This window comes from Gorilla gorilla, chromosome 2, assembly GCF_029281585.2.
Source record: "Gorilla gorilla gorilla isolate KB3781 chromosome 2, NHGRI_mGorGor1-v2.1_pri, whole genome shotgun sequence".
Lineage (NCBI taxonomy): Eukaryota > Metazoa > Chordata > Mammalia > Primates > Hominidae > Gorilla > Gorilla gorilla.
In genome coordinates this window covers 132,469,675-132,494,755 of record NC_086017.1, presented here as the reverse complement: position 1 = coordinate 132,494,755, position 25,081 = coordinate 132,469,675, and the positions used below count along the sequence as shown (strand labels likewise).

General features: G+C 45.5%; 2 protein-coding genes across 2 annotated transcripts in view; one reads left to right on the top strand and one right to left on the bottom strand.

Moving 5' to 3' along the window:
* Positions 1 to 3,331, top strand: part of HCLS1 (hematopoietic cell-specific Lyn substrate 1) — a 29,529-nt gene extending 26,198 nt beyond the window's left edge. The window contains exons 10-14 of the mRNA XM_019024317.4: positions 310 to 521; positions 1,563 to 1,667; positions 2,169 to 2,400; positions 2,548 to 2,625; positions 2,746 to 3,331. Coding sequence (XP_018879862.3) covers positions 310 to 521; positions 1,563 to 1,667; positions 2,169 to 2,400; positions 2,548 to 2,625; positions 2,746 to 2,882 — 764 coding nt within the window. The 3' untranslated portion in view covers positions 2,883 to 3,331. The remainder of the gene's footprint in view (positions 1 to 309; positions 522 to 1,562; positions 1,668 to 2,168; positions 2,401 to 2,547; positions 2,626 to 2,745) is intronic.
* Positions 3,332 to 5,605: 2,274 nt separating this feature from the next.
* The window catches only part of FBXO40 (F-box protein 40), a 36,019-nt gene continuing 16,543 nt past the window's right edge, over positions 5,606 to 25,081 (bottom strand). Inside the window, exons 2-4 of the mRNA XM_004036149.5 lie at positions 14,181 to 14,213; positions 11,416 to 13,326; positions 5,606 to 8,051 (exon numbers count right to left, since the gene is read on the bottom strand). Coding sequence (XP_004036197.1) covers positions 7,836 to 8,051; positions 11,416 to 13,326; positions 14,181 to 14,183 — 2,130 coding nt within the window. The 5' untranslated portion in view covers positions 14,184 to 14,213 and the 3' untranslated portion in view covers positions 5,606 to 7,835. The remainder of the gene's footprint in view (positions 8,052 to 11,415; positions 13,327 to 14,180; positions 14,214 to 25,081) is intronic.

Below are 25,081 nucleotides of genomic sequence, written 5' to 3'. Positions count from 1 at the left end.
AGGCTGCAGTGTCCCATGACTGCACCACTGCACTCCAGCCTGGGCTGAGACCCTATCTCAAGAAAAAAAAAAAAAAAAAAAAAAGACACGAGTCTTAGGTCGTATAGCCTGGCTTTATAAAAATCCAGGCTTCAGGGCTATGCCATCCTCCTATTATCCCTTGTTCCTCTATCGATACCTCTTTACCTTCCTGTCCCACAAATCCCTCCTCTCGGATATTTAACTGATTCCCCTTCTTCCTTCAAGTGCCATGCCCTTCCCCACTCTCCAATCCAAGACAGCCCTAATTTTTCTTGCCTGTGTCTGCAGCTTCTAGTGGTGCCCGTGGGCTGAAGGCTAAATTTGAGTCCATGGCTGAGGAGAAGAGGAAGCGAGAGGAAGAGGAGAAGGCACAGCAGGTGGCCAGGAGGCAACAGGAGCGAAAGGCTGTGACAAAGATGAGCCCTGAGGCTTCACAGCCAGTGATAGCTATGGAAGAGCCAGCAGTACTGGCCCCACTGCCCAAGAAAATCTCCTCAGAGGTGAGCACCTGGCCCTCTGGGATCCACATCCAGGATCTCTTGCCCAGACAGGAGCCTAAGGGGTCCAAACCATTGGCAGAAAATAAGGCAAAGGCCTCCCCTGGGTTAGGCAAGGTCTGTTGTCTCTGTCTTTAGAAGACTTCAGTCTGACTGTAACTGGACCTCCTATCAGAATGTTGGAAAAAACCCTCAAGATTTATATAGTACAATAGAAAGCAAGTCACCAGCCAGCACAGCCAATTATTGCTGTAGGAACTATGAGGAAGGGGCCGTCACTTCAGGTTGGAGCCCATCTTGAGGGATGAGTTCCATTTGAATTGGCAGAGAGTGGGAGAGGGTGTTCCTGGTAAATGTAACAGTGAAGACATGCATGGTGTGGTGGCTCATGCCTGTAATCCCAGCACTTGAGGAGGCCAAGGTGAGAGGATCACTTGAAGCCAGGAGTTCTAGACCAACCTGGGCAACATAGTAAGACCCTATCGCTATAAAAACAATTAAAAAATTAGCTGGGCATGGTGGTGCGTGCCTATAGTCCCAGCTACTTGGGAGGCTTAGAGAGGAGGATTGTTTGAGCCCAAGAGTTTGAGGCTACAGTGAGCTATGATCTCACCACTGTGCTCCAGCCAGGGCAGCAGAGTGAGACCCTGTCTCAAAAAATGCATAAAATAAAATAAAAAGAATGAAGATGGGCCGAGCGTGGTGGCTCACGCCTGTAATCCCAGCACTTTGGGAGGCCAAGGCAGACAGATCACGAGGTCAGGAAGTCAGGAGTTCAAGACCAGCCTGGCCAACATAGTGAAACCCTGTCTCTATTAAAAATACAAAAATTAGCCAGGCATAGTGGCGTGTGCCTGTAATCCCAGCTACTCAGGGGGCTGAGGCAGGAGAATCGCTTGAACCTGGGAGGCGGAGGTTGCAATGAGCTGAGATCGCACCACTGCACTCCAGCCTGGGCTACAGAGCGAGAGTCTATCTCAAAAAAAAAAAAAAAAGAGTGAAGATGGAGGCTTGCTTACTTGAGAGATGCTTCATTTTCCACAGGCCTGGCCTCCAGTTGGGACTCCTCCATCATCAGAGTCTGAGCCTGTGAGAACCAGCAGGGAACACCCAGTGCCCTTGCTGCCCATTAGGCAGACTCTCCCGGAGGTAAGCAAACCCCCAAAGATTCTCTGCCCCCACCCCATCTCCTCGAGTCTTAGGAATGTGGGCTGTGCAGGGTGGCCAACCATCCTGGTTTGCCTTGCACTGTTCTGGTGTTAGCACTGAAGACCTTGCCTTCTGGGAAACTCCTCTGTCCTGGGCAAACTAGGATAGATGATTATCCTAGCTGTGGTAGCTCAACAATGTGCTCTTGCTTCAATGTTTTCTTGGTCTCCCAAAGAATCTGACTTGTTTTCTACTTCCCTCCCCTCACACCTTTTACATTCTCTTCCCATTGTCTCTGGAATGTGTTTTGGGCGGGTGGGTGTGGGAGGAGATTAAAGAATGAAGATGGATGAAAGGCTGTGTTCCCCAGGAGAGGCTGTTAGATGGAGGCAAGGGTGGAGGGGAGAAGAGGCAGGGTGGTGAAGGGGGGGGTCTTATCAGTCCTCCATTGAGTCCTCCTGGAAAGTGGAAGTCACAGTGCTCCACACTGTCTCTTCTCAGGACAATGAGGAGCCCCCAGCTCTGCCCCCTAGGACTCTGGAAGGCCTCCAGGTGGAGGAAGAGCCAGTGTACGAAGCAGAGCCTGAGCCTGAGCCCGAGCCTGAGCCCGAGACCGAGAATGACTATGAGGACGTTGAGGAGATGGACAGGCATGAGCAGGAGGATGAACCAGAGGGGGACTATGAGGAGGTGCTCGAGCCTGAAGATTCTTCTTTTTCTTCTGCTCTGGCTGGTGAGTGATGGGAGGAGAAGCAGAAGAATTTGGTCATGTCCAGGGGAGGGTAAGAGGAAGAAGAATTTCTCTATTGCCCCAGTAGGATCTTTCTCTGTTTGCCTTCTTCATGTTGATGATCCCATGTTTGTGTTTCTCATTATGCAGGATCATCAGGCTGCACGGCTGGGGCTGGGGCTGGGGCTCTGGGGATCTCAGCTGTGGCTCTATATGATTACCAAGGAGGTAGGTTGGGAGTGGCCTGAGGAGCCTGGTACATGGAGGCCCCTGATATAAGACAGGGGGACATGTGAAAAGAGAGATTCATGTCTGACCATTCTAATATCCCTTCAACTTTCTCCCCAGAGGGAAGTGATGAGCTTTCCTTTGATCCGGACGACGTAATCACTGACATTGAGATGGTGGACGAGGGCTGGTGGCGGGGACGTTGCCATGGCCACTTTGGACTCTTCCCTGCAAATTATGTCAAGCTTCTGGAGTGACTAGAGCTCACTGTCTACTGCAACTGTGATTTCCCATGTCCGAAGTGGCTCTGCCTCCGCCCCCTCCCTATTCCTGCTGCAAATGTCTAACCAGATGAGGTTCTGGACAGTCTTCCCTTTCCTGCTTCATTAAGGGCTTGGGGCAGAGACAGCATGGGGAAGGAGGTCCCCTTCCCCAAGAGTCCTCTCTATCCTGGATGAGCTCATGAACATTTCTCTTGTGTTCCTGACTCCTTCCCAATGAACACCTCTCTGCCACCCCAAGCTCTGCTCTCCTCCTCTGTGAGCTCTGGGCTTCCCGGTTTGTTTACCCGGGAAAGTACGTCTAGATTGTGTGGTTTGCCTCATTGTGCTATTTGCCCACTTTCCTTCCCTGAAGAAATATCTGTGAACCTTCTTTCTGTTCAGTCCTAAAATTCGAAATAAAGTGAGACTATGGTTCACCTGTATGCTGAGGTAAATAGTACTTTTTGTGTGGCCCTCATGGCCTCAAATCTTAAGGTTCCAACCTTTCCTCTTCCAGGCATATCCAGGAGACTTTCTCTTATCACTGCCAATTCCCCTGCACCCTAGATGTCAAAGGCTAGGCCTTTTCCTTAGGCTGAACTTTTTTTTTTTTTTGAGAAGGAGTTTTGCTCTGTCACCCAGGCTGAGGTGCCGCAGCATGATCTCAGCTCACTGCAGCCTCCACTTCCCGGGTTCAGGAGATTCTCCTGCCTCAGCCTCCCGAGTACCTGCAACTACAGGCGTGCACCACCATGCCCGGCTAATTTTTGTATTTTTAGTAGAGATGGGGTTTCCCCATGTTGACCAGGCTGATCTTGAACTCCTGACCTCAGATGATCGCCCCCCCCTTAGCCTCCCAAAGTGCTGGGATGACAGGCATAAGCCACTGCACCTGGCCTCCTTAGGCTGCATTTTAAACCCAGTCCAAAACAGATCAGCCTGAGCAATGGCTGGGCGTGGTGCTGTGGGCCTATAGCACCAGCTACTCAGTAGTCTGAGGTGAGAGAATCACCTGAGCCTGGGAAGTCAAAGTCAAGGCTTCAATGAGCTGTGATCACACCACTGCACTCCAGCCTGGGCAACAGAGTGAGAAGCTGTCTCAAAAAAAAAAAAAAAAAAAAAAAAGAAGAAGAAAGAAAGAAAAGATGGAGAAGGCATTGGGATCAAGGAGGAGCTAGAATGGTTGCTAAGACCCACAGTTAGTTGCTCCAGGGCTTCATAGAGTTGGTGAGCTGCCCAGCAGGGTGTCCAAGGGAGAGAATTCAGCCATGGGTTCATAGTTTCTGTTTCTGGTTGGGCCAGTAAAGCCCCTTTCTCATTCCTCTTTTCTGCTTATCACTAGAGACAGAAACTAAAAACCATGGCTTCAGGCTGCTAGAAGCCTAAAACAAAACAAAACAAAACAGAGCAACAACACAATAAGGCAGGTTGGACAAGTTTGGTCTCAGGCTTGTGCTCTGGTTTTTCTTCATGATACACACTTGGTTTCAGCAACAACTTCTATGCCTGTGAATCACACATCTGTCTCTAGACCTAACTTATAAGATTCACCCAATTAGCCTTTCATTGTGCAAAGCAGCTTTTATTTCCTCTTCTAGAGATGTTGAGGTTTCTAGTATACAGAGGTCAGTCACCACAGATATACTCAATCTCATTCTTCATTTCAGTTTGATTTGACATCACACATAAATCAGACTTTTATAGTGATTTTCGTGACACATCTTCAAGTTCCACCTTGCTTTTCACTTTTTCCTTTGTTGTGAGATAGAAACTTCTTTTCCAGACCCTTATGCTACTAAGGCAGCAAGGTCCTCTCTGGCCCAGTTCTACAGACCTCAGCCTCCATATTCGGCTGATCTCTACTCTGGACTGCCTTTCTTGGTGATGATACTCACCAAGGGGTCTGCCCATAGACATCCTCCCTCCCTGTGTACACAGTCCCTCTTTGCTCCCCTCAGCTGTTTCTAAATCTGAAGCCACTTCTAGCTGTCTTGCCTCTGTCAGGTAACACTCGCTGTTCATGCTATTCACTCCAGCAAATCATTTCTGTCTAATCCATAGTCTCTCTGAAAGGCTTTGGTACCACTGCCCTCTCACTATGAAGTGTGCTTGTCTTATTGAAGCTCGTGCTTCAGTACGGCTCTGAAGGCAGCAACTGGAGGGGGAGAGTACGGCTGGAAGTGCGCAACCCACAAAGCAGTTGTGGGCAGTGCCACTCTCCTGACCCAAGGCTTCCCCAACTCACACAGTTTGGGAAGGGAAAGCCTTCTGCCCTCTTCCTTTCTCTATGTAGCACCTTATTTCTCCTCCATCTGTCCATAGCCCCTGATTTTCATCTCCATTGGTCTATAGTTTCCCTTTCTATTTCTATTAAAATCACAAACCCAGAGTGGACTTTAGGAGCTTTTATCCTCCATGTAGGAAGGACTAGATTCAAAACACGTCGAACTACCACCTGGACAACTCTCTTCCTTTCTTCCCACTGCAGTGTTAGCTTCTTTCCAGTTACTCATCTTTACAGAATAAAACCTTAGGTCACACCCTAGTCATATTTTTAGAAAATGGTGCCTTATATACAAATATGAAATACAAACCAAAGGATGGGATTAGGAAAAATAGAGTGACATTACCAAATAGTACCGAGTGGCACATTAGGATGAAAAGATGAGCATGTTTCTGGTCTGGGACTTCCTCTACTGCCTTCTAGACTCTTTTCAGAGGTTTCACCTACTTCATCTACACCAGCTCTGAGCCATGTTTAGAGAGAACCCAGGAAATAAAAGCACCCAGATTGACTAGATTGTTTCTTTTGTCGGCTAAATTCTTTATCCTCTGCTTCCCTGCAATGCCTGTCCTTTTCTTTTCCTATTTCCCACTTGCTTGAGGACTGCTAGGACTCCTGGGAAAATAACACCAATTACAGTGAGAGGAATATAAACACAAGGCTAATAACTCAACGCTCCTGGCTTCAGGTATAACCAAAGAGAGCTGAAAGGATACATTCTTGTGGGTGGCTGAAGGACATGAAGCCATACCAAACAAATCGTTTCCTTCTGGTTCCCAGCTTAAAATCACCACGTCTAAAACCTATTTCATAAATAAAGAGCTGCATTAAATCATAACTATTGTGGATAGCTATGTGCGATAAGATTTTGCTGTACTAAAAAATAAGCATATCCTAACTTATTGTCACTAGTATGACATCCTTTAGGGATTTTCAACGGGGAGCCATTTTGTTCCCCGACATTTAGCAATGTCTGGTGACATTTTTGATTGTTGCCACTGTGGGGGTGCTACTGGCATTTAATGGATAGGCCAAGGATGCTGCCAAGTATCCTGTAGTACACAGAACAGTCCCTTGCAACAAAGAATTATCCAGTTTAGGCAGGGTGCAGTGGCTCACACCTGTAATCCCAGCACTTTGGAAGGCCAAGGCGGGCGAGTCACCTGAGGTCGGGAGTTTGAGACCAGCCTCAACAACATGGAGAAACCCCGTCTCTACTAAAAATACAAAATTAGCCAGGCGAGTAATCCCAGCTACTCGGGGGGCTGAGGCAGGAGAATCGCTTGAACCCAGGAGGCGGAGGTTGTGGTGAGCCGAGATCATGTCATTGTGCTCCAGCCTGGGCAACAAGAGTGAACTCCATCCCCTCCCCACCCAGAAAAAAAAAAAAAAAGAATTATCCATTTAAAAATGTCAATAGTTCCAAGGCTAAGAAGCCCTGCTTTAGGGGATGCCAGTTTCTACTGTGTCTTTTTTTCTTTTACTTTTGTTCTTATGAATATTCACTGTTTGTTACCAAAAACAGCAGTATCATCCATTTTTGTCAGACTGAAAGCATGACCAGAAATATGGATGGGTAGGAGCAATTTCAGGGAGCCGTTATGTTCACATGTCTTCCTCTCCAAGACCCCAATGGGGTACCCAAGTGCTGTCTAGGAGCTGGTGACTGGCGCCATAGGAACTGCAGTGGGCCTTGTCTGGACTTTGCCAAAGGTGTGATCTCCCTGGGCTGCCCTGTGCATTCTGGCATGACGCTGAGGTTGGCATTAGTGTATTGAGGTCATTTCAGATAGCACAGGGTGGCCCAGGGCCATGCCTATGTTCTGCCTAACTCAGAACATAATTTTCAGAAGAAAAAAATCTTGACCCTTAAGTCATTATTAAAATGTTACAAAGTAAGTTGGTGACTTTTTGTCCTAATGTTCTCCATAAATATGGTGTCTCCTTTGGACTCCCCATTTATCAAGGCTTTCCTGCTGTATGTTGCCAAGATTCTAACAACAGACTCTGTGATCCCATTTCTGCCTCTCATATTTTGGCCTGTGGTGTCTTCAAGGCTGCCATGCTCAGCCAGGGGCTCTCCTATGTCAGGCTGTGTTAGGACTACCCTGGCCTAGAGGCAGTAGAATAATCAAAACGAGCCCTGGACTTGACCGTCAGAACAGACCCAGCTCCAGAGCCTCCAGCTTTGTTCCCTTCACCCTGTGTTCCCTGGGGAGTAACTCTCTGCACCTTAGGCCCATCCTGCGTTTCCTGTCCCATAAATTTGAAAGTGCTTTGTGAACTAAAAAGCCCATGTAAAAGCACAGGCCTGTACTGGTTATGGAATTTCATGCTCTCTCATCACTTAAGAAATTGGGCCCATCTTTCAAATGGCCTCAAATTACTTATTTTCTTCTCAGACCAATCTATTTTAGAAAGAAAGAAAAAAGAAAAGAAAAGAAAAAAGGAAACAAGTCATCAATGTGGCACTATGGTACAAGACATGGCTTAGGAAATTCTTAGGCCTTGTGTTGAGGTTTTGAAGGACATTGCATGTTCCAATACACCCTGATAAGCAAATAGGCAGTTTACAGAAGGGAGTCCTCAAAACCACACTCTGTCCTACTTCAGGAACTCCAAGAAGAAATCCAAGAAGGGTGCATCGAGTGGCATCTGAATTTTTAGCAGACGTATCTTCCTTGTGGTCTGACTCTAAAGGTGGAGACTAAGCTCTCTCGGGCCTGCTCACGGGGCTGACACATGCTGGTCAAAAGAATCGGGTCAGTTTTGTGCTCTACAATGTTGAAAGGACAGGACTTCAGGTGCTCAGACATGGAGGTGACTTCATTAAACTCCCAGCTCTTGATTTTGGAGAAGAGGCTGCTGAACTGCCAGATCTGTTGAGAAAGATAGAAGTTCAAAGGTGAATATAGGGGCGTTACCTTCTGGCTGGCTTTATTTGGGCACTATAAGGAAATATCCTCCTGTTCTTCATATTCTTAGACTCCAGAGTGTTTAGTGGCTCCTGCAGACATTTGGTAGCCCCTCCTCCAGCATCCAATTCCTAGTTCCCCCTGCCAACCAATAATCTTCCCAACCAGCCCTGTAGTTGTGAGAATCACTAACACCAACCAGCATATTGACACACACTCTCCCTTGCTCCTCCACCAGCAAGTGATTAATTTTAAAGTAGATGCACAGTTCAAATCAGGACAATTAGTACCAGACAATAAGAGTTGCATCTTATTCCAGAACTTTTGTTGGAGATACCAAAAAGCAGATTCTCTTTTTCTTTCTCTACTTGAACTGCAAAGCTGAAGTCCTAGGAGGTGCCAGCAATCACCAGAGACCACCGAGTGAGCACTATCTTACAATGTAGCCATTATTGAGGAAGTAGAGGTAAAAAATAGAAAGAAGAGATGTCATTTGGGGGCATTTTTTGAGCTGTTAGATCAAGCGTTACCTGAAGCCATTACCTTTAGACTTTTTAGTTACATAGGCCAATAAATTCCCTTTATTGTTTATGCCACTTTAGGTTGATTTTCTGTTGCTTGAAATTAAAGTATTGTAACTCATAAGAGTCTCACTAGAGTGGGAACCCCATAGGAGAATTCTATGAGTTCCGAAATATCCTCTGGTCTTTCCACCTGGGATGTGATGGCAAAGTCACCGTTTTCAAGTCTGGTGATGTGAGTAGGCATAGCCTAATACTCTTTCAACCTGACTACTTCACCTACAGTTTCTTGTCCTTGTTGCTATGTAGGAAAAGCGGTTTTTTTGAGATCTTAGAACTGTTTCTCTTTTTACTTTAAAAATCCATTCTAATGTGAGTATCCTTTAGCCCCAACTAAATTTTCTTTATTTCTTTCTGCAAGGAAATTAGCTTGTCCCAAATAATATCTGAGAGTGGTCAGTCATCATTGAATTGGGGACAAACTTGAGCCAAAAAATAATTTCTAGTATCTGAATTAAATTATTTACATCTGGTTTTAGGCGTTTTTAAACAATACGATTCCTGAAGGCAGTGTGTTAGTCTTCATTCATGTTTCTTCCTAATACATGCTTGGTTGGCAATCAGTGTTTATTTAACACTTGAATGCAGGCACATATACAAGAGAGAGAGTCTTGTAATTACTTTTTGAGGAAGACTGCTCAGGAATAAATAATGGAAAACATACAAAATGTTTTAGACATGATCAAGACAAATAGATGCAAACAACTCTAACTCCCCAGTGCCAATTTGCAAATACCACATATTAGGAAGAAATTCAACAGTGAGATTATAGAATTATTGACCTAAATGGGCATCACAAATTCATGGTTCACAGTACCAACAGGTTTACCATGAGAAAGGATGCTATAGGCACTGGGATATGATGAATTAGGTGCCTCACTTCAGTATGGTACAAGCTGGTAGAAATTATAATACAGTTAAACAAACATGACCTATTGGGGAAAAGGAACAAGGTATTTCTGAAGGGAAAGGTTCTTCGATTTATACAGCAGAGTGTTTTTTGAACAATTAAATTAGCACTTGAACCGGGGAAATCAGTGGGCCAAATTCATTTAGAATTTCAAAATGCCTTTATCAAAGGCAAAAACTGTTTTAAAAAATTAGTTGACATGGGACTGAGGAGATTTGTTGGCCTCCTTTATCAATCAGAGTCACAGCCGGGAACAGGCGGCACTCTCAGACTGGGTAATTTGAAGAGATTTTTTTTTTTAAGGAATGATTTACAGACACGAGAGCAGGGTATAGAAAAGCCACGAGATACAGTGCAGTATCCAGGGTGAGTAGCTACCTAGAGAGTTATGCCCTGGGCCTGAAGGAGAAGAAGGAAGATCGTTGGATCCCGCAGTGAGTAATTTTGTGTAGAGAGCCACCTGATAAAGGCACCTTCAGTGGAGGGACAGCACCTGCTCAAAGTGTCACAAAGGGGAGGAACCATGCAGGGGGGAAGCCAGGAGAATAGATACTTCAACGTCATTCTTCCCTTCCTCCCATCTCCTGCTGACACGCTCCATTTACATTAGCCCCACTGGAAGATGGAGGGTAAGGGAGCCAGCTGAGGCAATCTGTCCAGGTCAGCCTCCTGGGGGACAGACAGGGTGGAGAAGGATGGAGAATGGGTCTTGAGAGCAAGCAGAAGATATTCAGCACACATACACAGATGAACAGGCACTACCCTCCGGATTGCTATTTATGTGTTTATAGGTCTGTCTTTTCTACTAAACTGACCTCCTTGAGTCAGTCTTATTCTCAGCAACTGTTCCCATGCCTAGTACCCTGCTTGGCACATAAAAAGCTCTTTAAGGCCGGGCGCAGTGGCTCACACCTATAATCCCAGCAATTTAGGAGGCTGAGGTGGGTGGATCACCTGAGGTTGGGAGTTCGAGACCAGCCTGACCAATAAGGAGAAACCCCGTCTCTACTAAAAATACAAAATTAGCCTGGTGTGTTGGTGCATGTCTGTAATCCCAGCTACTCGGGAGGCTGAGGCAGGAGAATTGCTTGAACCTGGGAGGCAGAGGTTGCGGTGAGCCGAGATTGCGCCATTGCACTCCAGCCTGGGCAACAAGAGCAAAACTCCATCTCAGAAAAAAAAAAAAAAGGCCAGGTGCAGTGGCTCACGCCTGTAATCCCAGCACTTCGGGAGGCCAAGGCGGGTGGATCACCTGAGGTTGGGAGTTTGAGACCAGCCTGACCAACATGGAGAAACCCCGTCTCTACTAAAAATACAAAATTAGCTGGGTGTGATAGCGCACGCCTGTAATCCCAGCTACTTGGGAGGCTGAGGCAGGAGAATCACTTGAACCTGGAACGTGGAGGTTGTGGTGAGCCAAGATCATGCCATTGCACTCCAGCCTGGGCAATGAGAATGAAACTCCATCTCAAAAAAAAAAAAAAAAAAAAAAAGCCTTTAAAAATATTTGTTAAGGCCAGGTACAGTGGCTCACACCTGTAATTTCAGCACTTTTGGAGGCTGATATGGGAGGATCACTTGAGGTCAGGAGTTCAAAACCAGCCTGCACAACACAGTAAGACCCCATCTCAATTTAAAAATTAGTCAGAAGTGGTGATGCACATCTGTAGTCCCAGCTACTTGGAAGACTGAGGCAAGAGGATCACTTGAGCCCAGAAGTTCAAGGCTGTGATTGCACCACTGCACTTTTGCCTGGGCAACAGAGAGAGAACCTGTCTATAAAAAATGAAACAAAAAATTGCTGAATGAGTCAATCAATAAATGAGTGTTTACTTACCTCTCTGTGGACTCTCCAGGAGGTGCCTCCATGGGAATACCTCTTTTTCTTCCATTGCAAAAGGACCATTCCTCTCTCTTGTAACAAAGTGGCACAGATATTCCTCATCAGCACAGACACCTGGGAGAGCTGGGCCAGGCTGACGCTGTCCAAGAACCCAGCAATGTACTTCAAAATCTCCAGGGGCAGGCTGGTTAAAGAATTCTGGCTTTTTCCTCCATGACCCAAAAGATGGTTGTTCTTTCTTCCCTCACTCAGCTCTGGAGCAACCTCCGGCTTAATGGCAAAGGTCTTGAGCTCCTGGCTATAGATTACTTTTGCCTTTTGCCCTGGGGGACGGAAATGGTTTTGAACAAATGTACATCCCAAGTAGGCGAGGGGGCATCGATGCTGGAACCAGCCATTGAGACATGACTGAATGTCTGTGTGGACATTCTTGAAGTGCAGGGGGAACTCATCCCTCCTGAAGAATTTGTTGCAAGTGAAAGTGAAGGCAGAGCTGCTTTTGTTGTGTCTCCTGGTCACACACTCACTGTGGAGCTCCACGTGGAGTCCCCCTGGGGTGGCAGCGGTTAGGTCAGCCAGCACTGTCCCAGAGGAAAACTGTTCTGGCTCAAAGTTGTATGTTTGTGTGGCAAAATCCATGAACAGTCCATCAATGCTTCTGGATTCAGAGATGACGTGGCCTTTGAGTTCTCTTTCCAAAGCACACTGGAGGGTGGTCTTGATGAGATCTGATTTGGGCAGGTCCTCCACAGTGATCCCCAAATCTGAAGTATCCACTGCCTTGTGTTCACTTGGCTTACAACTCAACATGGCATCTCCAAGTCGAGCTCGCTTTCCACAGTAGCTCACAGGAACTTTGAAGGTGTAAACAGTCTTAACTTCCTGAGCCTCAAGCTTGCCATAAACAAAGTCTCTCTCCTTGGGTGTACAAGCAGGCATCTGACCAAAGTGAATCAGCATCCGCCCATTGTGCACTAGATACATGTTATAGTCCTTTGCATCCACAGCTGTTTTCAGTCTTTCCAGAACACCATCCTGCCAAGGGGCAAGCCCTGTGGTTTCCATGGCTGTACAAATGTCCTGCTGCTTCTGATTTTCCTGTGGTTCTTTCTTTTTGGGAGCGCCCTCTCCTTCTACCATGTTATGGCCACTGGAAATCTGTTCTTTCTTGGAGTCATTCTTGTTCTTGCTCTCACAGCTCGCTGATGAATTTGTTAAAGCAGAGGCTGCGTGCTCTTTGCTGAAAATATTTTCCCACTGGCCAAACTTGACCAGGTCCATCCCTTCTTTGGTTTTGGCTAGCACCTCCCGTTCTTCTTGACTTAGCTCTGCCATCTCCCCATTAGTTGCTGACAGACCATGTGGTACCAAACCGATATCCACTCCACCCACTGCTCCTCCCATTTCCTCCACACTGGTTTCACCATTCATAGTTGGTTCCTCCTCAGTAGCCTCTCTAGTTTCTGGGAAAAGTTCCACCATTTTCAAGGATCTGAAGAGGACCTTCTGATCCTGCAGGGCCAGGGCTGTGTCCAAACACTCCTCACTGGGGGTCTCTTTCATTATGTTTTCATGAAGGGTGGTTTCAGAGTCCACATTTGGCCAGCGGTTCCACTCCATGGAGCAGCAGACCACGCTGGCGGGGCACACCTGCAGGTGCTTGGCCAGTTTGTGGCGGGACATGGATAGAGGGCAGCCATATTCGGAGTTGAGGCACGGAACCTGCTCTAAAGGGCAGAGGAGCTGGTGCTCTGCCTCTTTGCACATGTGGAAGGTGGCACCACAGAGCAGGTGGCAGCTTATTACCAGGCAGGAGGTGTTGGGTTCCACAGGAATGTGGCAGTGGCGGTTGAAGCATCCCTCACAATGCCTGTGGTGCCCTGGCGGGGATCTGCGGGCTTTCCCCTGGACACACCAAGGACAGGGGGAAGAAAACAAATGAATACTGAGGAGAAGCTCTATGCATGTCTATGACTGTCTTTTAATTGACATATTTCCTATTTATACCTGCTTTTTGTAGAAACCTTGAAATATATGGAATATCACAATCCCACAATCCAGAAATAACAACTATAAGTACTTTTTAGAATTTTCCAATAGTTTATTATATACATGTAGTAGATGTGTTTAGAATAGGAAAAAAAGAATTGAATATAATGGACTACACTGTTGACAATTGTTATTTTTGAGTTGTGGATTACAGGTTATTTATATCATACGGATAATACTATGAATACAACTTTTCATCCTGCTTTTTATCTTGCTATTAGAACATGAAACTAGATTGTTTTATTAGTTATTCTTTACAAACTTTCTTCATAATGGCAGTGTAACATTCCGCAATATGGGTGTGCTATCATTTAATCAACTACCACCAGAGGGCGGGCTGGGAGGACAGCAGCCATGTCTGGTTTTGCTCGCATTTATGTCCCTAGCGTCTAGCATGGGACCTGGACCTTTGTGGGTATTCAGTGCTTGCTGAATGAAGGAATTGCTAGCCATTTAGATTATTGCTGGCTTTTTGACTATTTTATTTAAATTTTCACTTAAACTCTTTGCTCAAAAATCCTTCTCAACTGTTTTCCCCTTACTCTGTGTCAATTTCTTCCAAGTTCTGTTCAGCATCTCTAGTTTGGAAAAAAGTTGATAAGTATCATCAAACCATAAGAGCAAGTCTGCTAGCTGCTTGGGCTACAGGATAAATGAAGGAAGACCTGGACCTCTCAATGGTGAAGCTTCAATAAGCTCCTGGTGCTTACCATGGCGCCCCAATTTCTTCTTGCTTCTTAGCTCTGCGGGAAAATATGAATATAAATAATTAGTAAGAAAAGCAGTTAGGTTACCTATATTAATAGGGGCTAAAGAGACTTCACACACTATCTCATTTAATTCCTTCCACCATCCTGGAGGTGTCTTTATCCCCATGTTTGAGTCAAGGAAACAGAAGCTTGAAGGTAAGTAACTTGTCCAAGGTCACACAGCAGCTAAGTGATGGAATCAGCTTTGTAATCCAGGCCATGCTGGCCCATGTTATTTTCACTGACCCCCACTGCCCTCTGATAGGGCATATTACCAATCATGGGATGTTAACTTCTGCTTCCTATAACTTTCTCCATTGTCTGCTGACAATTATCCTGGCATTCTAAACACTCTGCTACCCACAGTCTGGCCTAGGTTACCTTCTAATATTCTCTTCCACTGGGGCTTCCTGTCCACTTAGAGGTTAGCCTGAGATCTAACTTTGTCTGGGGCAGTGTATAAGTGTCTGTGAAATATCTGTAACATGCCATTTCCCCTGGTATATTCAGCTGTGCTAGAGCAGGGGTCAAAACCCCAAAGGTCCCAGAAGTTGACTGAACAGAGACTCTGGCAAGTGAAAGAGAAAATGCCCTGTCTTCAGGGAAATGAAATTTCTCAGCCCTGGTTAATTGATGCCATGTGGGAATGTGTTGCCAGACCTGGTTTTTCCAGAGACAGTGGGGATGCGGAATTTTGTGAGTGGTGATATGGTTTAGTGGTTAGAAGGCAGACTGCACAGGTTTCCACCCTGGTGCTACAAGTCAGTGGCTGTGAGACTTTGGGAAAGTTACTTCACTTCTTCGCTCATCAGTTTCCCCATCTGTAGAGAGAGGATAATAATAGTACCTATGCCATAGTGCTGCTGTAAGGAGTAAATGAGCTAAATATACATGAAACTCTTAGAACAGTGCTTGTTTCACAGGCAGTGATCTATACATGTTTGCTATTATAAAGTAGTATTTTACATTTCATCACAATGCAAAATATTTTCTACATAATATATCGAAATAAAAAACTCTGAATTTTAAATGTTAACAACTAACTTAATTTAAAACAACACTATTTGAGCCAAGGAAAAATGTGAATGCTGGCCAGATAGGATCTGTAGGTTGCCAGTTTGCAATATCTGGTCTACAGAATTTGTAACATAATTTCAGCACTGTGTTAGTCTGTGATGGAGTGGGGAGGTTAGCATCCAAATGTCAGAAGATCCATAAGTTTAAAATTTGGCCAGGCGCAATGGCTCACACCTGTAAACTCAGCACTTCGTGAGGCTGAGGTAGGTTGATTGCTTGAGCCCAGGAGTTCCAGACCAGTCTGAGAAACATAGTGTTACCCTGTCTCTACTAAAAAAAAAAAAACAGTTAAAAAATTAGCGGGGCATGGTGGTGCACGCCTATGGTCCCAGCTACTTGAGAGTGACACTGACGTGGGAGGATCGCTTGAGCCTGAGAGGTCAAGGCTGCAGTGAGCTGTAATGACACCACTGCACTCCAGCCTGGGTGAGAGAGTAAGACACTGTCTCAAAAACAAACAAACAAACAAAAAACCATTTTACTACTTTAGAATTTGCCAGTTCATTGTGGGTAAAATTTCCCCCAACTTAAAAAAAAAAAAGACATTTCAAATATACAGAAAAGGTGAAGGAATACATACAATGAACACCAAAATATACTTTATCTAGATTCAACAATTGCTAACATTTTACCATTTTTGTGTCCTTTCTTTCTCTCCTCTCTGTCTCTCTCAATCTCTCCCCGCCCCCCAACCACACACACACACACACACACACACACACACACTCACACACACACACACACACAGAGTTTTGGCTGAGCCACTTGAAAATAAGTTGCCAGCTGGGCGCGGTGGCTCAAGCCTATAACCTCAACACTTTGGGAGGCCCAAGCGGCTGGATCACCTGACATCAGGAGTTCAAGGCCAGCCTAGTCAACATGGTGAAACCCCGTCTCTACTAAAATTACAAAAAAAAAAAAAAAAAAAAATTAACCGGGCACTGTGGCATATGCCTGTAATCTCAGCTACTCGGGAGGCTGAGGCAGGAGAATTGTTTTAACCCAGGAAGCAGAGGTTGCAGTGAATCGAGATCACGCCACTGCACTCCAGCCTGGGTGACAGAGCGAAACTCCATCTCAAAAAAAAAAAAAAAAAAACACAAGAAGGAAAGAAAATAAGCTGCTGATATAAGACGCTTTATCCCTAAGTACTTCAGCTTGTACTTCCTAAGAATAAAGACTTATAATAATATTGTCTCACCTAAGAAAACTAAAAATACTTTTCTAATATCATGTAAAATGCCTATAGTCACATTTCTCCAGTTGTCTCCAAAATGTCTAGTATAGTTATTTTTAAATTTTTAATATTTTTATTTATTAAACATTTTTATTGATATATAATAGTTGTACATATTTTGGGGGTATATGCAATATTTTGATGCCTGTATACAATATGGAATGATCGAATCAGGGTAATTGGGATATCCATCACCTCAAACACTTTTCTTTATGTTGGGAACATTATAATTCTTCTCTTTTAGCTTTTTTTTGACAGAGCCTTGCTCTGTTGCCCAGCCTGGAGTGCAGTGGCACATCACAGCTCACTGAAACCTCCACCTCCTGGGTTCAAGCGATTCTTCTGCCTCAGCTTCCCAAGTAGCTGGGATTACAATCAGGCGCTACCACACCTGGCTAATTTCTGTGTTTTTAGTAGAGACAGGGTTTCACCATGTTGGCCAGGCTAGTCTTGAACTCCTGACCTCAAGTGATCCGCCTGCCTCGGCCTCCAAAAGTGCTGAGATTACAGGTGTGAGCCACTATGCCTGGCCTCTTTTAGTTATTTTGAGATATACAATAAATTATTGTTCATTATAATTTTTCTACTGTATTATCAAATACTAGAACTTATTTCTTCTAACTTTATTTTTTAAAAAATTTTGTTGTTGTTTTTTGTGACAGAGTCTCACACTGTTGCCCAGGCTGGAGTGCAATGGCGCAATCTCGGCTCACTGCAACCTCCGCCTCCCAGGTTCAAGCGATTCTCCTGCCTCAGCCTCCCGAGTAGCTAGGATTACAGGTGCCCACCACCATGCCCAGCTAATTTTTTGTATTTTTAGTAGAGACGGGGTTTCACCACGTTGTCCAGGATGGTCTCGATCTCTTAACCTCGCGATCCGCCCGCCTCAGCCTCCCAAAGTGCTGGGATTACAGGTGTGAGCCACCGTGCCCGGCCCAAAATTTTTTAATTGATGCATAGTATTTGTGCATATTTATGGTGTGCGTGTGATATTTTCTTATATGCATATAGAATCTGTAATCATCAAGTCAGGATATTTAGGTCATCATCTCAAGTATTTATCATTTCTGTGTGTTGGGAACATTTCAAGGCCTCTCTTCTAGCTATTTTGAAATACACAATACATTGTTGCTAGCTATAGTCACCCTACTCTGCTATCAAACACTAAAACTTGTTTTCTCTGTCTGTTCATATCCATTCACCAACCTCTCTTCTTCCCTCTCCTACTATCCCCTACACCCTTCCCAGCCTCTGGTAACTATCATTCACTCTCTACCTCCATGTGATCAACTTTTTTAGTTCTCACATATGAGTGAGAACATGCAATATGTGTCTTTCTATGTCTGGCTTTAAGACCTCTCGTTTTTGAACAAGGATCCTTTTAATGTCAATTTGTTCCATTCGATTGCCAAGTCTTTTTAGCCTCTTTAATCTGGAACAGTCCCCCACATTTTCCTTTTCAGGAGAGACAGCCTTAAATCACAAGGAAATTATAGTCTGTTTCATTCATTTATTAGTTCCTCCACTCATTCACCCACTCAACAAACATTTGTTGATTACCTACTACTACTTGCCAGTAAGTGAGCATAAGGATCACCTGGACGGCTTGTTAGAGTCTTAAACACTATTGTTCATTAGAGTCAGCTGTGATGCTTGCTAAACCTATAGATCTGCACTGTTCAATATGAAAGTCACAAGCCACATGTGGCTATTTAAATTTAATCAAAATGCAATAAAATGAATAATTCAGTTTCTCAGTCACGTTAGCCACATTTCAAGTGCTCAGTCGCCATTTGTGGCTAGTAGCTCCTCTTTAGGACAACACAGAATAGAACATTCCCATCTTCACAAAAAGTTCCACTGCTACAGATGCTGGCTGTACCCCTGGACCTGAGGGAACGATGGACTCCTGGAATTTACATGCTTAACACACTCCCCATCTGATTCTTACGCACATTAATAAATGAGAACCCTTGTTCTGGACCCCACTGGGGCTACTGAGTGTGAAAGAGGAATCACGGCAGAGTGCTCTATACTCCTAATAGCCCTAGTTAGGGGGCAGGTGAGAAATCGCAAGCAGGAGCATCAAACAGGGTCAGGGCCCAGCAGAAGATAAACAAAGGTGTTAAAGCCAGAGAAGGAGAGGAACAGAGCAGGGTGGCTGAGAGGGTTGGACTGTGCTATGATCTGAATGTTTGTATCGACCCCCAAATTCATATGTGGAAGTCTAATTCCCAGTGTGAGGGTGTCTGGCTGTGGGGCCTTAGAGAAGTGATTATGGTAGAGGAAGCTCTGCTTCCTCAGGCCTCTGATTTAATAAGACATGACCAGAGTGACTCCATCTTAAAGTGAATAGCGAGGCACTCACAAGACACCTGTAAGGTTAATACTTATGGTCTGAAAATAGCCACATCCCAAGCTGACCACCACTTATAATTACAGAATATTTATGGCCAGACAAAACTTCTCCCACCAAGCCTGCAGAGCGCCCAGATGTCCTGAGAGTGCAGCCCTTTTTACTTAAAGATAATGTTAATGAGCAAGCTGAGGTTAAAAGATTGATGGTCTTCGATAACACTGACAGCTGCTACCTTTAGTGAGCACATCTGCCCATTTCAAGTTTAATTTAGCTCCTTATAGTTTCCTTATAGTTTCTTTCTTTCTTCTTCTTTTTTTTTTTTTTTTAAGACACAGTCTCACTCTGTTGCTCTGTTGCCCAGGCTGGATTGCGGTGGCACTATCTTGGCTCACTGCAACCTCCGCCTCCCGGGTTTAAATGATTCTCTCACCTCAACCTCCCAGTAGCTGGGATTAAAGGCACGCACCACCATGCCTGGCTAATTTAATATTTTTAGAAGAGACGGGGTTTTGCCATGTTGTCCAGGCTTGTTCCAAACTCCTGACCTCAAGGAATCTGCCTGCCTTGGGTTTCTTATAAGTAGAGACACTAACAAAAGAGGGAGCGTTCCTCCTTCTGCTGTGGATGCCCTAGTCTGTAACAGAGTAGTTTCCAACAAATGTGCTACTTTTTTTTTTTTTTTTTTTTTTGAGATGCTCTCTCTGTTGCCCAGGCTGGAGTGCAGTGGCACGATCTTGGCTTACTGCAACCTCCGTCTCCCAGATTCAAGCGATTCTCCTGTCTCAGCCTCCTGAGTAGCTGGGACTACAGGCACATGCCATCACACCCAGCAAACTTTCTGTGGGGGTTTCATCGTGTTAGCCAGGATAGTCTCGATCTCCTGACCTCGTGATCCACCAGCCTCGGCCTTCCAAAGTGCTGGGATTACAGGTGAAAGCCTCCGCATCTGGCAAATGTGCTTCTTTCACTTGCCTCAAATCCTTTCCTGTGAGAATCCAAGAACCCACTCTTGGTGTCCGGGTCGTGACCCTCTTTTCCTGCAACATCCTTCTGGTGTCCTTGTATGGGGTGGACAATAAGAAGAGACTCCCACTCGGAAGGAAAACAGTCTGCGCAGCATCAGTTGGCTGACTTTGGGTAAGTGGGGCTCATTTTAGAGTCATTAAGCTATTCCAGGGGACAAGGATGCTTGTCCACTGCTACTTGAGTTTGAGGCCCAGGGCCCAAGGAGTTAGAAGCCCCAGGGTTTATTTGGAAAACGGATTTGGCCCTATGAGATGTTTGCCACTAACTCCTTGGGAGTAATCCACCTTGTGCTCTCTGTTGCTGGCCTGAGCGTCCTGCTTCTTGTCTCCTGTCGGCTTGCTGCCTTTGTTTCACAGAACCTCTGAGGCTGCCACGGGAAGGATGGCCCAAACAGTTTAGCATTTTCTTTTTCTTTTTTTTTTTTTTGAGACAGAGTCTCACTCTGTTGCCCAGGCTGGGGTGCAGTGGTGCGATTTCGGCTCACTGCAACCTCTGCCTCCTGCGTTTAAGCAATTCTCCTGCCTCAGCCTCCTGAGTAGCTAGGATTACAGGCGCACACCACCACGCCCAGCTAATTTTTTTTTTTTTTTTTTTTTTTTTGAGCTAGAGTCTCGCTCTGTCACCAGGCTAGAAGGAATATAGTGGCACAATCTTGGCTCACTGCAACCTCTGCCTTCCGGATTCAAGCGATTCTCCTGCCTCAGCCTTCCAAGTAGTAGGGACTACAGGCAAGCGCCACCACACCCAGCTAATTTTTGTGTTTTTAATAGATACAGGGTTTCACCATGTTGGCCAGGATGGTCTCGATCTCTTGACCTTGTGATCTGCCCACCTCGGCCTCCCAAAGTGCTGGGATTACAGACATGAGCCACCACGCCTGGTCTAATTTTTGTATTTTTAGTAAAGACAGTGTTTCACCATGTTGGCCAGGCTGGTCTCGAACTCCTGATCTCAAGTTATCTGCCCACCTCGGCCTCCCAAAGTGTTGGGATTACAGGCGTGAGCCACAATGCCCGGCCACCAAACAGTTTAGCTTTTACTTCCCTTGCTTCTCCTCTGACTTAATTCGCCACTTGTCTGAGGGACACTGGAAACAAGAAGTCACTCAGGATCTAGTCTTTTTGTACCTTAATTATTGGAAGAGATGGGCAATAACTTCTCCATTACTGCAGTTACAAGTTAAAGTGTGGTATTTAACAGCCATATGTGACAAGATTAGAAACGCCCTTTAAGAAAAAAGCCTCTTTTATGACTTTCCCTGCAAAAAATTAGCCCCAGAATGGAGGACAGGAGACTTTTTCTTAACAGTTTTCTCTTGTCTATTAATCAGAAGATCATCTTTCATTGGCTGGTCACGGACAGCCAGGCCCCGCTTTCTAGAACCAGAATGTCATTTTTGCCCTGAAATAGTTTTGTCAGGGGATCCCAAGTTACAGCTTGCCCACTTCCCTTGTTTGGTTCAACATCTTTTTTTCGCTGGGTTCCTTGTGGCATTGCCTCAGGTGACCATGGGTCTGCTTACTTGTTCTTATTATCTGATATGAACAAGGGGACCCTACTGGCTCCAGTAGTTCCTCCCTTGGCCAAATTGGCACTAAGAATTATCTTGTCACTTTTAGTGGAGCTCGGCTGGAGGCAGTACAATCTTGCGGACAAGGAGTGGTATTCAGCACCTTCAGTCCTGGTGGAGAACGCGGTATCTATCCTGAAGAGCTCACTGTTAGGGTGCATTTTAACCTATTAGGGAAGGGAAGGTTTAAACTGGATGGGCTTAAGAGAAATTTTTTTTTTTTTCTGGAGTCTGGCTGTCTCGCCCAGGCTGGAGTGCAGTGGCTGGATCTCGGCTCACTGAAAGCTCCGCCTCCCGGGTTCACGCCATTCTCCCGCCTCAGCCTCCCGAGTAGCTGGGACTGCAGGCACCCGCCACCATGCCTGGCTAATTTTTTTGTATTTTTAGTAGAGACGGGTTTTCACTGTGTTAGCCAGGATGGTCTCGATCCGCTGACCTCGTGATCTGCCAGCCTCGGCCTCCCAAAGTGCTGGGATTACAGGTGTGAGCCACCGTGCCTGGCTGAGAAATTTTTTTTTTTTAATATAACACTGGCCCCAATATCCTTTGAGAGGACCAGAAAGGTGGACCTCAGGTGTTACAGCGGCCCCTAACACTATACTTCGGCTTGATTTGTTTTGTAGAAGGGAAACTAAGTGTGGAGAAATACTCTATGTGCAGGCCTTCCTAATGGTTAGTCAGGATAAGGATTTAAAATACGCTTGTATATGTTTGATAGGAGAGAAAAATGAGGGACTAGACATAATTCATGACCACTTATGCAAGTGCCTCCTAATCCCAGGCTTCCCCCAGCTGGTTCCGGACTCCCCACTGTAAGTTCAAGTGCTCCGGAGGAACAAAGTCAGACTCCTAGTTCCCCAGAAGTGTCCAAAGTATTATTAACCCCTCCTAGTTATTTGGGGTTGTCCGATGTCCTGCCATCACCTCCTCCTTACCCCTCAAGTCCTGTCTTACATTCGTTCCCCAAAGAGCCTAGCCCCACCAGCACCACTCTCAGTGGGGCCTTTTACCAGCCGTCGAAGTTGACTCTTTGCTGTCTTCAGGAGCTGGCAGATGGTGACAGGGGCACTCTATGGGTACATGTACCCTTTTCTGTGCCTGACAGCCTTATGCCAGGAAAAATTCAGCTGGTTTTTAGAGAGTCTAGGAAAATTCATAGATGAATTTGAGAGACTAACATTGACATATTGTAGGGAAAAGAAAGAGAGATCAGACTGTTCCTGTGTCTATGTAGAAAGGGAAGACATAAGAGACTCCATTTTGAAAAAGACCTGTACTTTAAACAATTGCTTTGCTGAGATGTTGTTAATTTGTAGCTTTGCCCCAGCCACTTTGCCCCAACCTGGAGCTCACAAAAACATGTGTTGTATACAATCAAGGTTTAAGGGATCTAGGGCTGTGCAGGATGTGCCTTGTTAACAAAATGTTTACAAGCAGTATACTTGGTAAAAGTCATCGCCATTCTCTAGTCTCAATAAACCAGAGGCACAAGGCACTGCGGAAAGCCGCAGGGACCTCTGTCCTTGAAAGCGGGGTATTGTCCAAGGTTTCTCCCCATGTGATAGTCTGAAATATGGCCTCGTGGGATGAGAAAGCCTGACACCCATAAAGGGTCTGTGCTGAGGTGGATTAGTAAAAGAGGAAAGCCCCTTGCAGTTGAGATAGAGGAAGGCCACTGTCTCCTGCCTGCCCCTGGGAACTGAATGTCTCGGTATAAAACCTGATTGTACATTTGTTCAATTCTGAGATCAGAGAAAAACCACCCTATGGTGGGAGTCAAGACATGTTTACAGCAATGCTGCCTTGTTATTCTTTACTCGGCTGAGATGTTTGGGTGGAGAGAAACATAAATCTGGCCTACGTGCACATCCAGGCATAGTACCATCCCTTGAACTTAATTATGACATAGATTCTATTGCTGACATGTTTGTTGCTGACCTTCTCCTTATTATCACCTTGCCCTCCTACTACATTCCTTTTTGCTGAAATAATGAAGATAATAATCAGTAAAAACTGAGGGAACTCAGAGACCGGTGCCGGTGCAGGTCCTTGGTATGCTGAGCGCTGGTCCCCTGGGCCCACTGTTGTTTCTCTATACTTTGTCTCTGTGTCTTATTTCTTTTCTCAGTCTCTCGTCCCACCCGACTAGAAATACCCACAGGTGTGGAGGGGCAGGCCACCCCTTCAACATATGATTTAACCTGGCAAGATTTGCATATACTTCTGTCTACCTGCTTCACAGAAGAAGAAAAGCAGCATATTATGGGAGCTGTTAAAGCATATGCAGACGGAGTGGCAGCCTGCAACCAGGGGCATGACATCTATCCAGTAGGACGTACAGCAGTTCCTGACTGGGACCTAAATTGGAGTTATTAAGAGGAAGTAAGTTTGGGCAGCCAAGGTGGGCAGATCACTTGAGGTCAGGAGTTTGAGACCAGCCTGGACAATGTGGTGAAACCCTGTCTCTACTAAAAACACAAAAATTAGCCGTATGTGGTGGCATGTGCTTGTGGTCCCAGCTACTTGGGAAGCTGAGCCAGGAGAACTCACCTGAATCTGGAGGCGGAGGTTGCAGTGAGCCAAGATCTTGCCACTGCACCCCAGCCTGGGCAACAGAGTAAGACTCCGTCTTGAGGAAAAAAACAACACAAAAAGAAAGTAAGAACCTAGAGAGGAGAAACCATATGATTATTTGCCTCCTTGAAGCAATGAGAAGATTTGTGATAAAGCCTGTTAATTATGATAAAGTCAGGGAAATTACTCAGGGAAAGGATGAAAATCCAACCTTGTTCCAAGGGCAGTTAATTGAGGCCTTGAGGAAATATACTAACACTGACCCTGACTCCAAGGAGGGACAGGCATTGCTAGGAGTTCATTTCATAATCCAGTCTGCTCCTGATATCTGCAGGAAGCTACAAAAGCAAACTTAGGCCCCTGGACTTCCATAAATCAGCTTTTAGACATGACTTTTGCGATTTTCAATGGCCAAGATAGGGCAGAGGAGGCAGAGAAAGTAAAGCAAACCTCCCAAAAGGCCCAGCTTTTAGCTGTAGCCTTGAGCTCTCCACCCCTTCAGAGCCAGGCCCTTATCCCCCAAGCCCTGCCAGAGGAAACTAGCAGGCAGAAAGCCCCATTCTGGGCCTCAGAGCCACTGTGCCCTGGGCCACTGTGTCCTGGGTGTAAACCAATGTGTTTTCTGTAAGAAGGTTGGTCACTGGAAGAGGGAATGCCCTGTGTTCCCAAGAGTCGGCTCCTGAACCCATAATGGCCCAGTAGAACTAAGAGTGACCAGCCTGAGACTTCACACCTTATTTCCTGTTGGACAATTAGCCATTGCTCTGGAGGAGACTCAGGTGACTCTTGAAGTGGCAGATAAGATTATTAATTTCTTATTCAATACGGGAGCATTTTACTTTGTTCTGGCCCAGCATAATGGAGCCCTGTCTTCTATAGCTGTACAGGCATTGATGGGCAAGCCCAGAAATGCCACTTTCCTTATCCTTTAAGCTGTCCTTCAGGGACTCTGGTTTTCTTGCATGGCTTTTTAGTACTACCTGCATGCCCTACCCCTTACTGGGGAGGAATTTATTGAT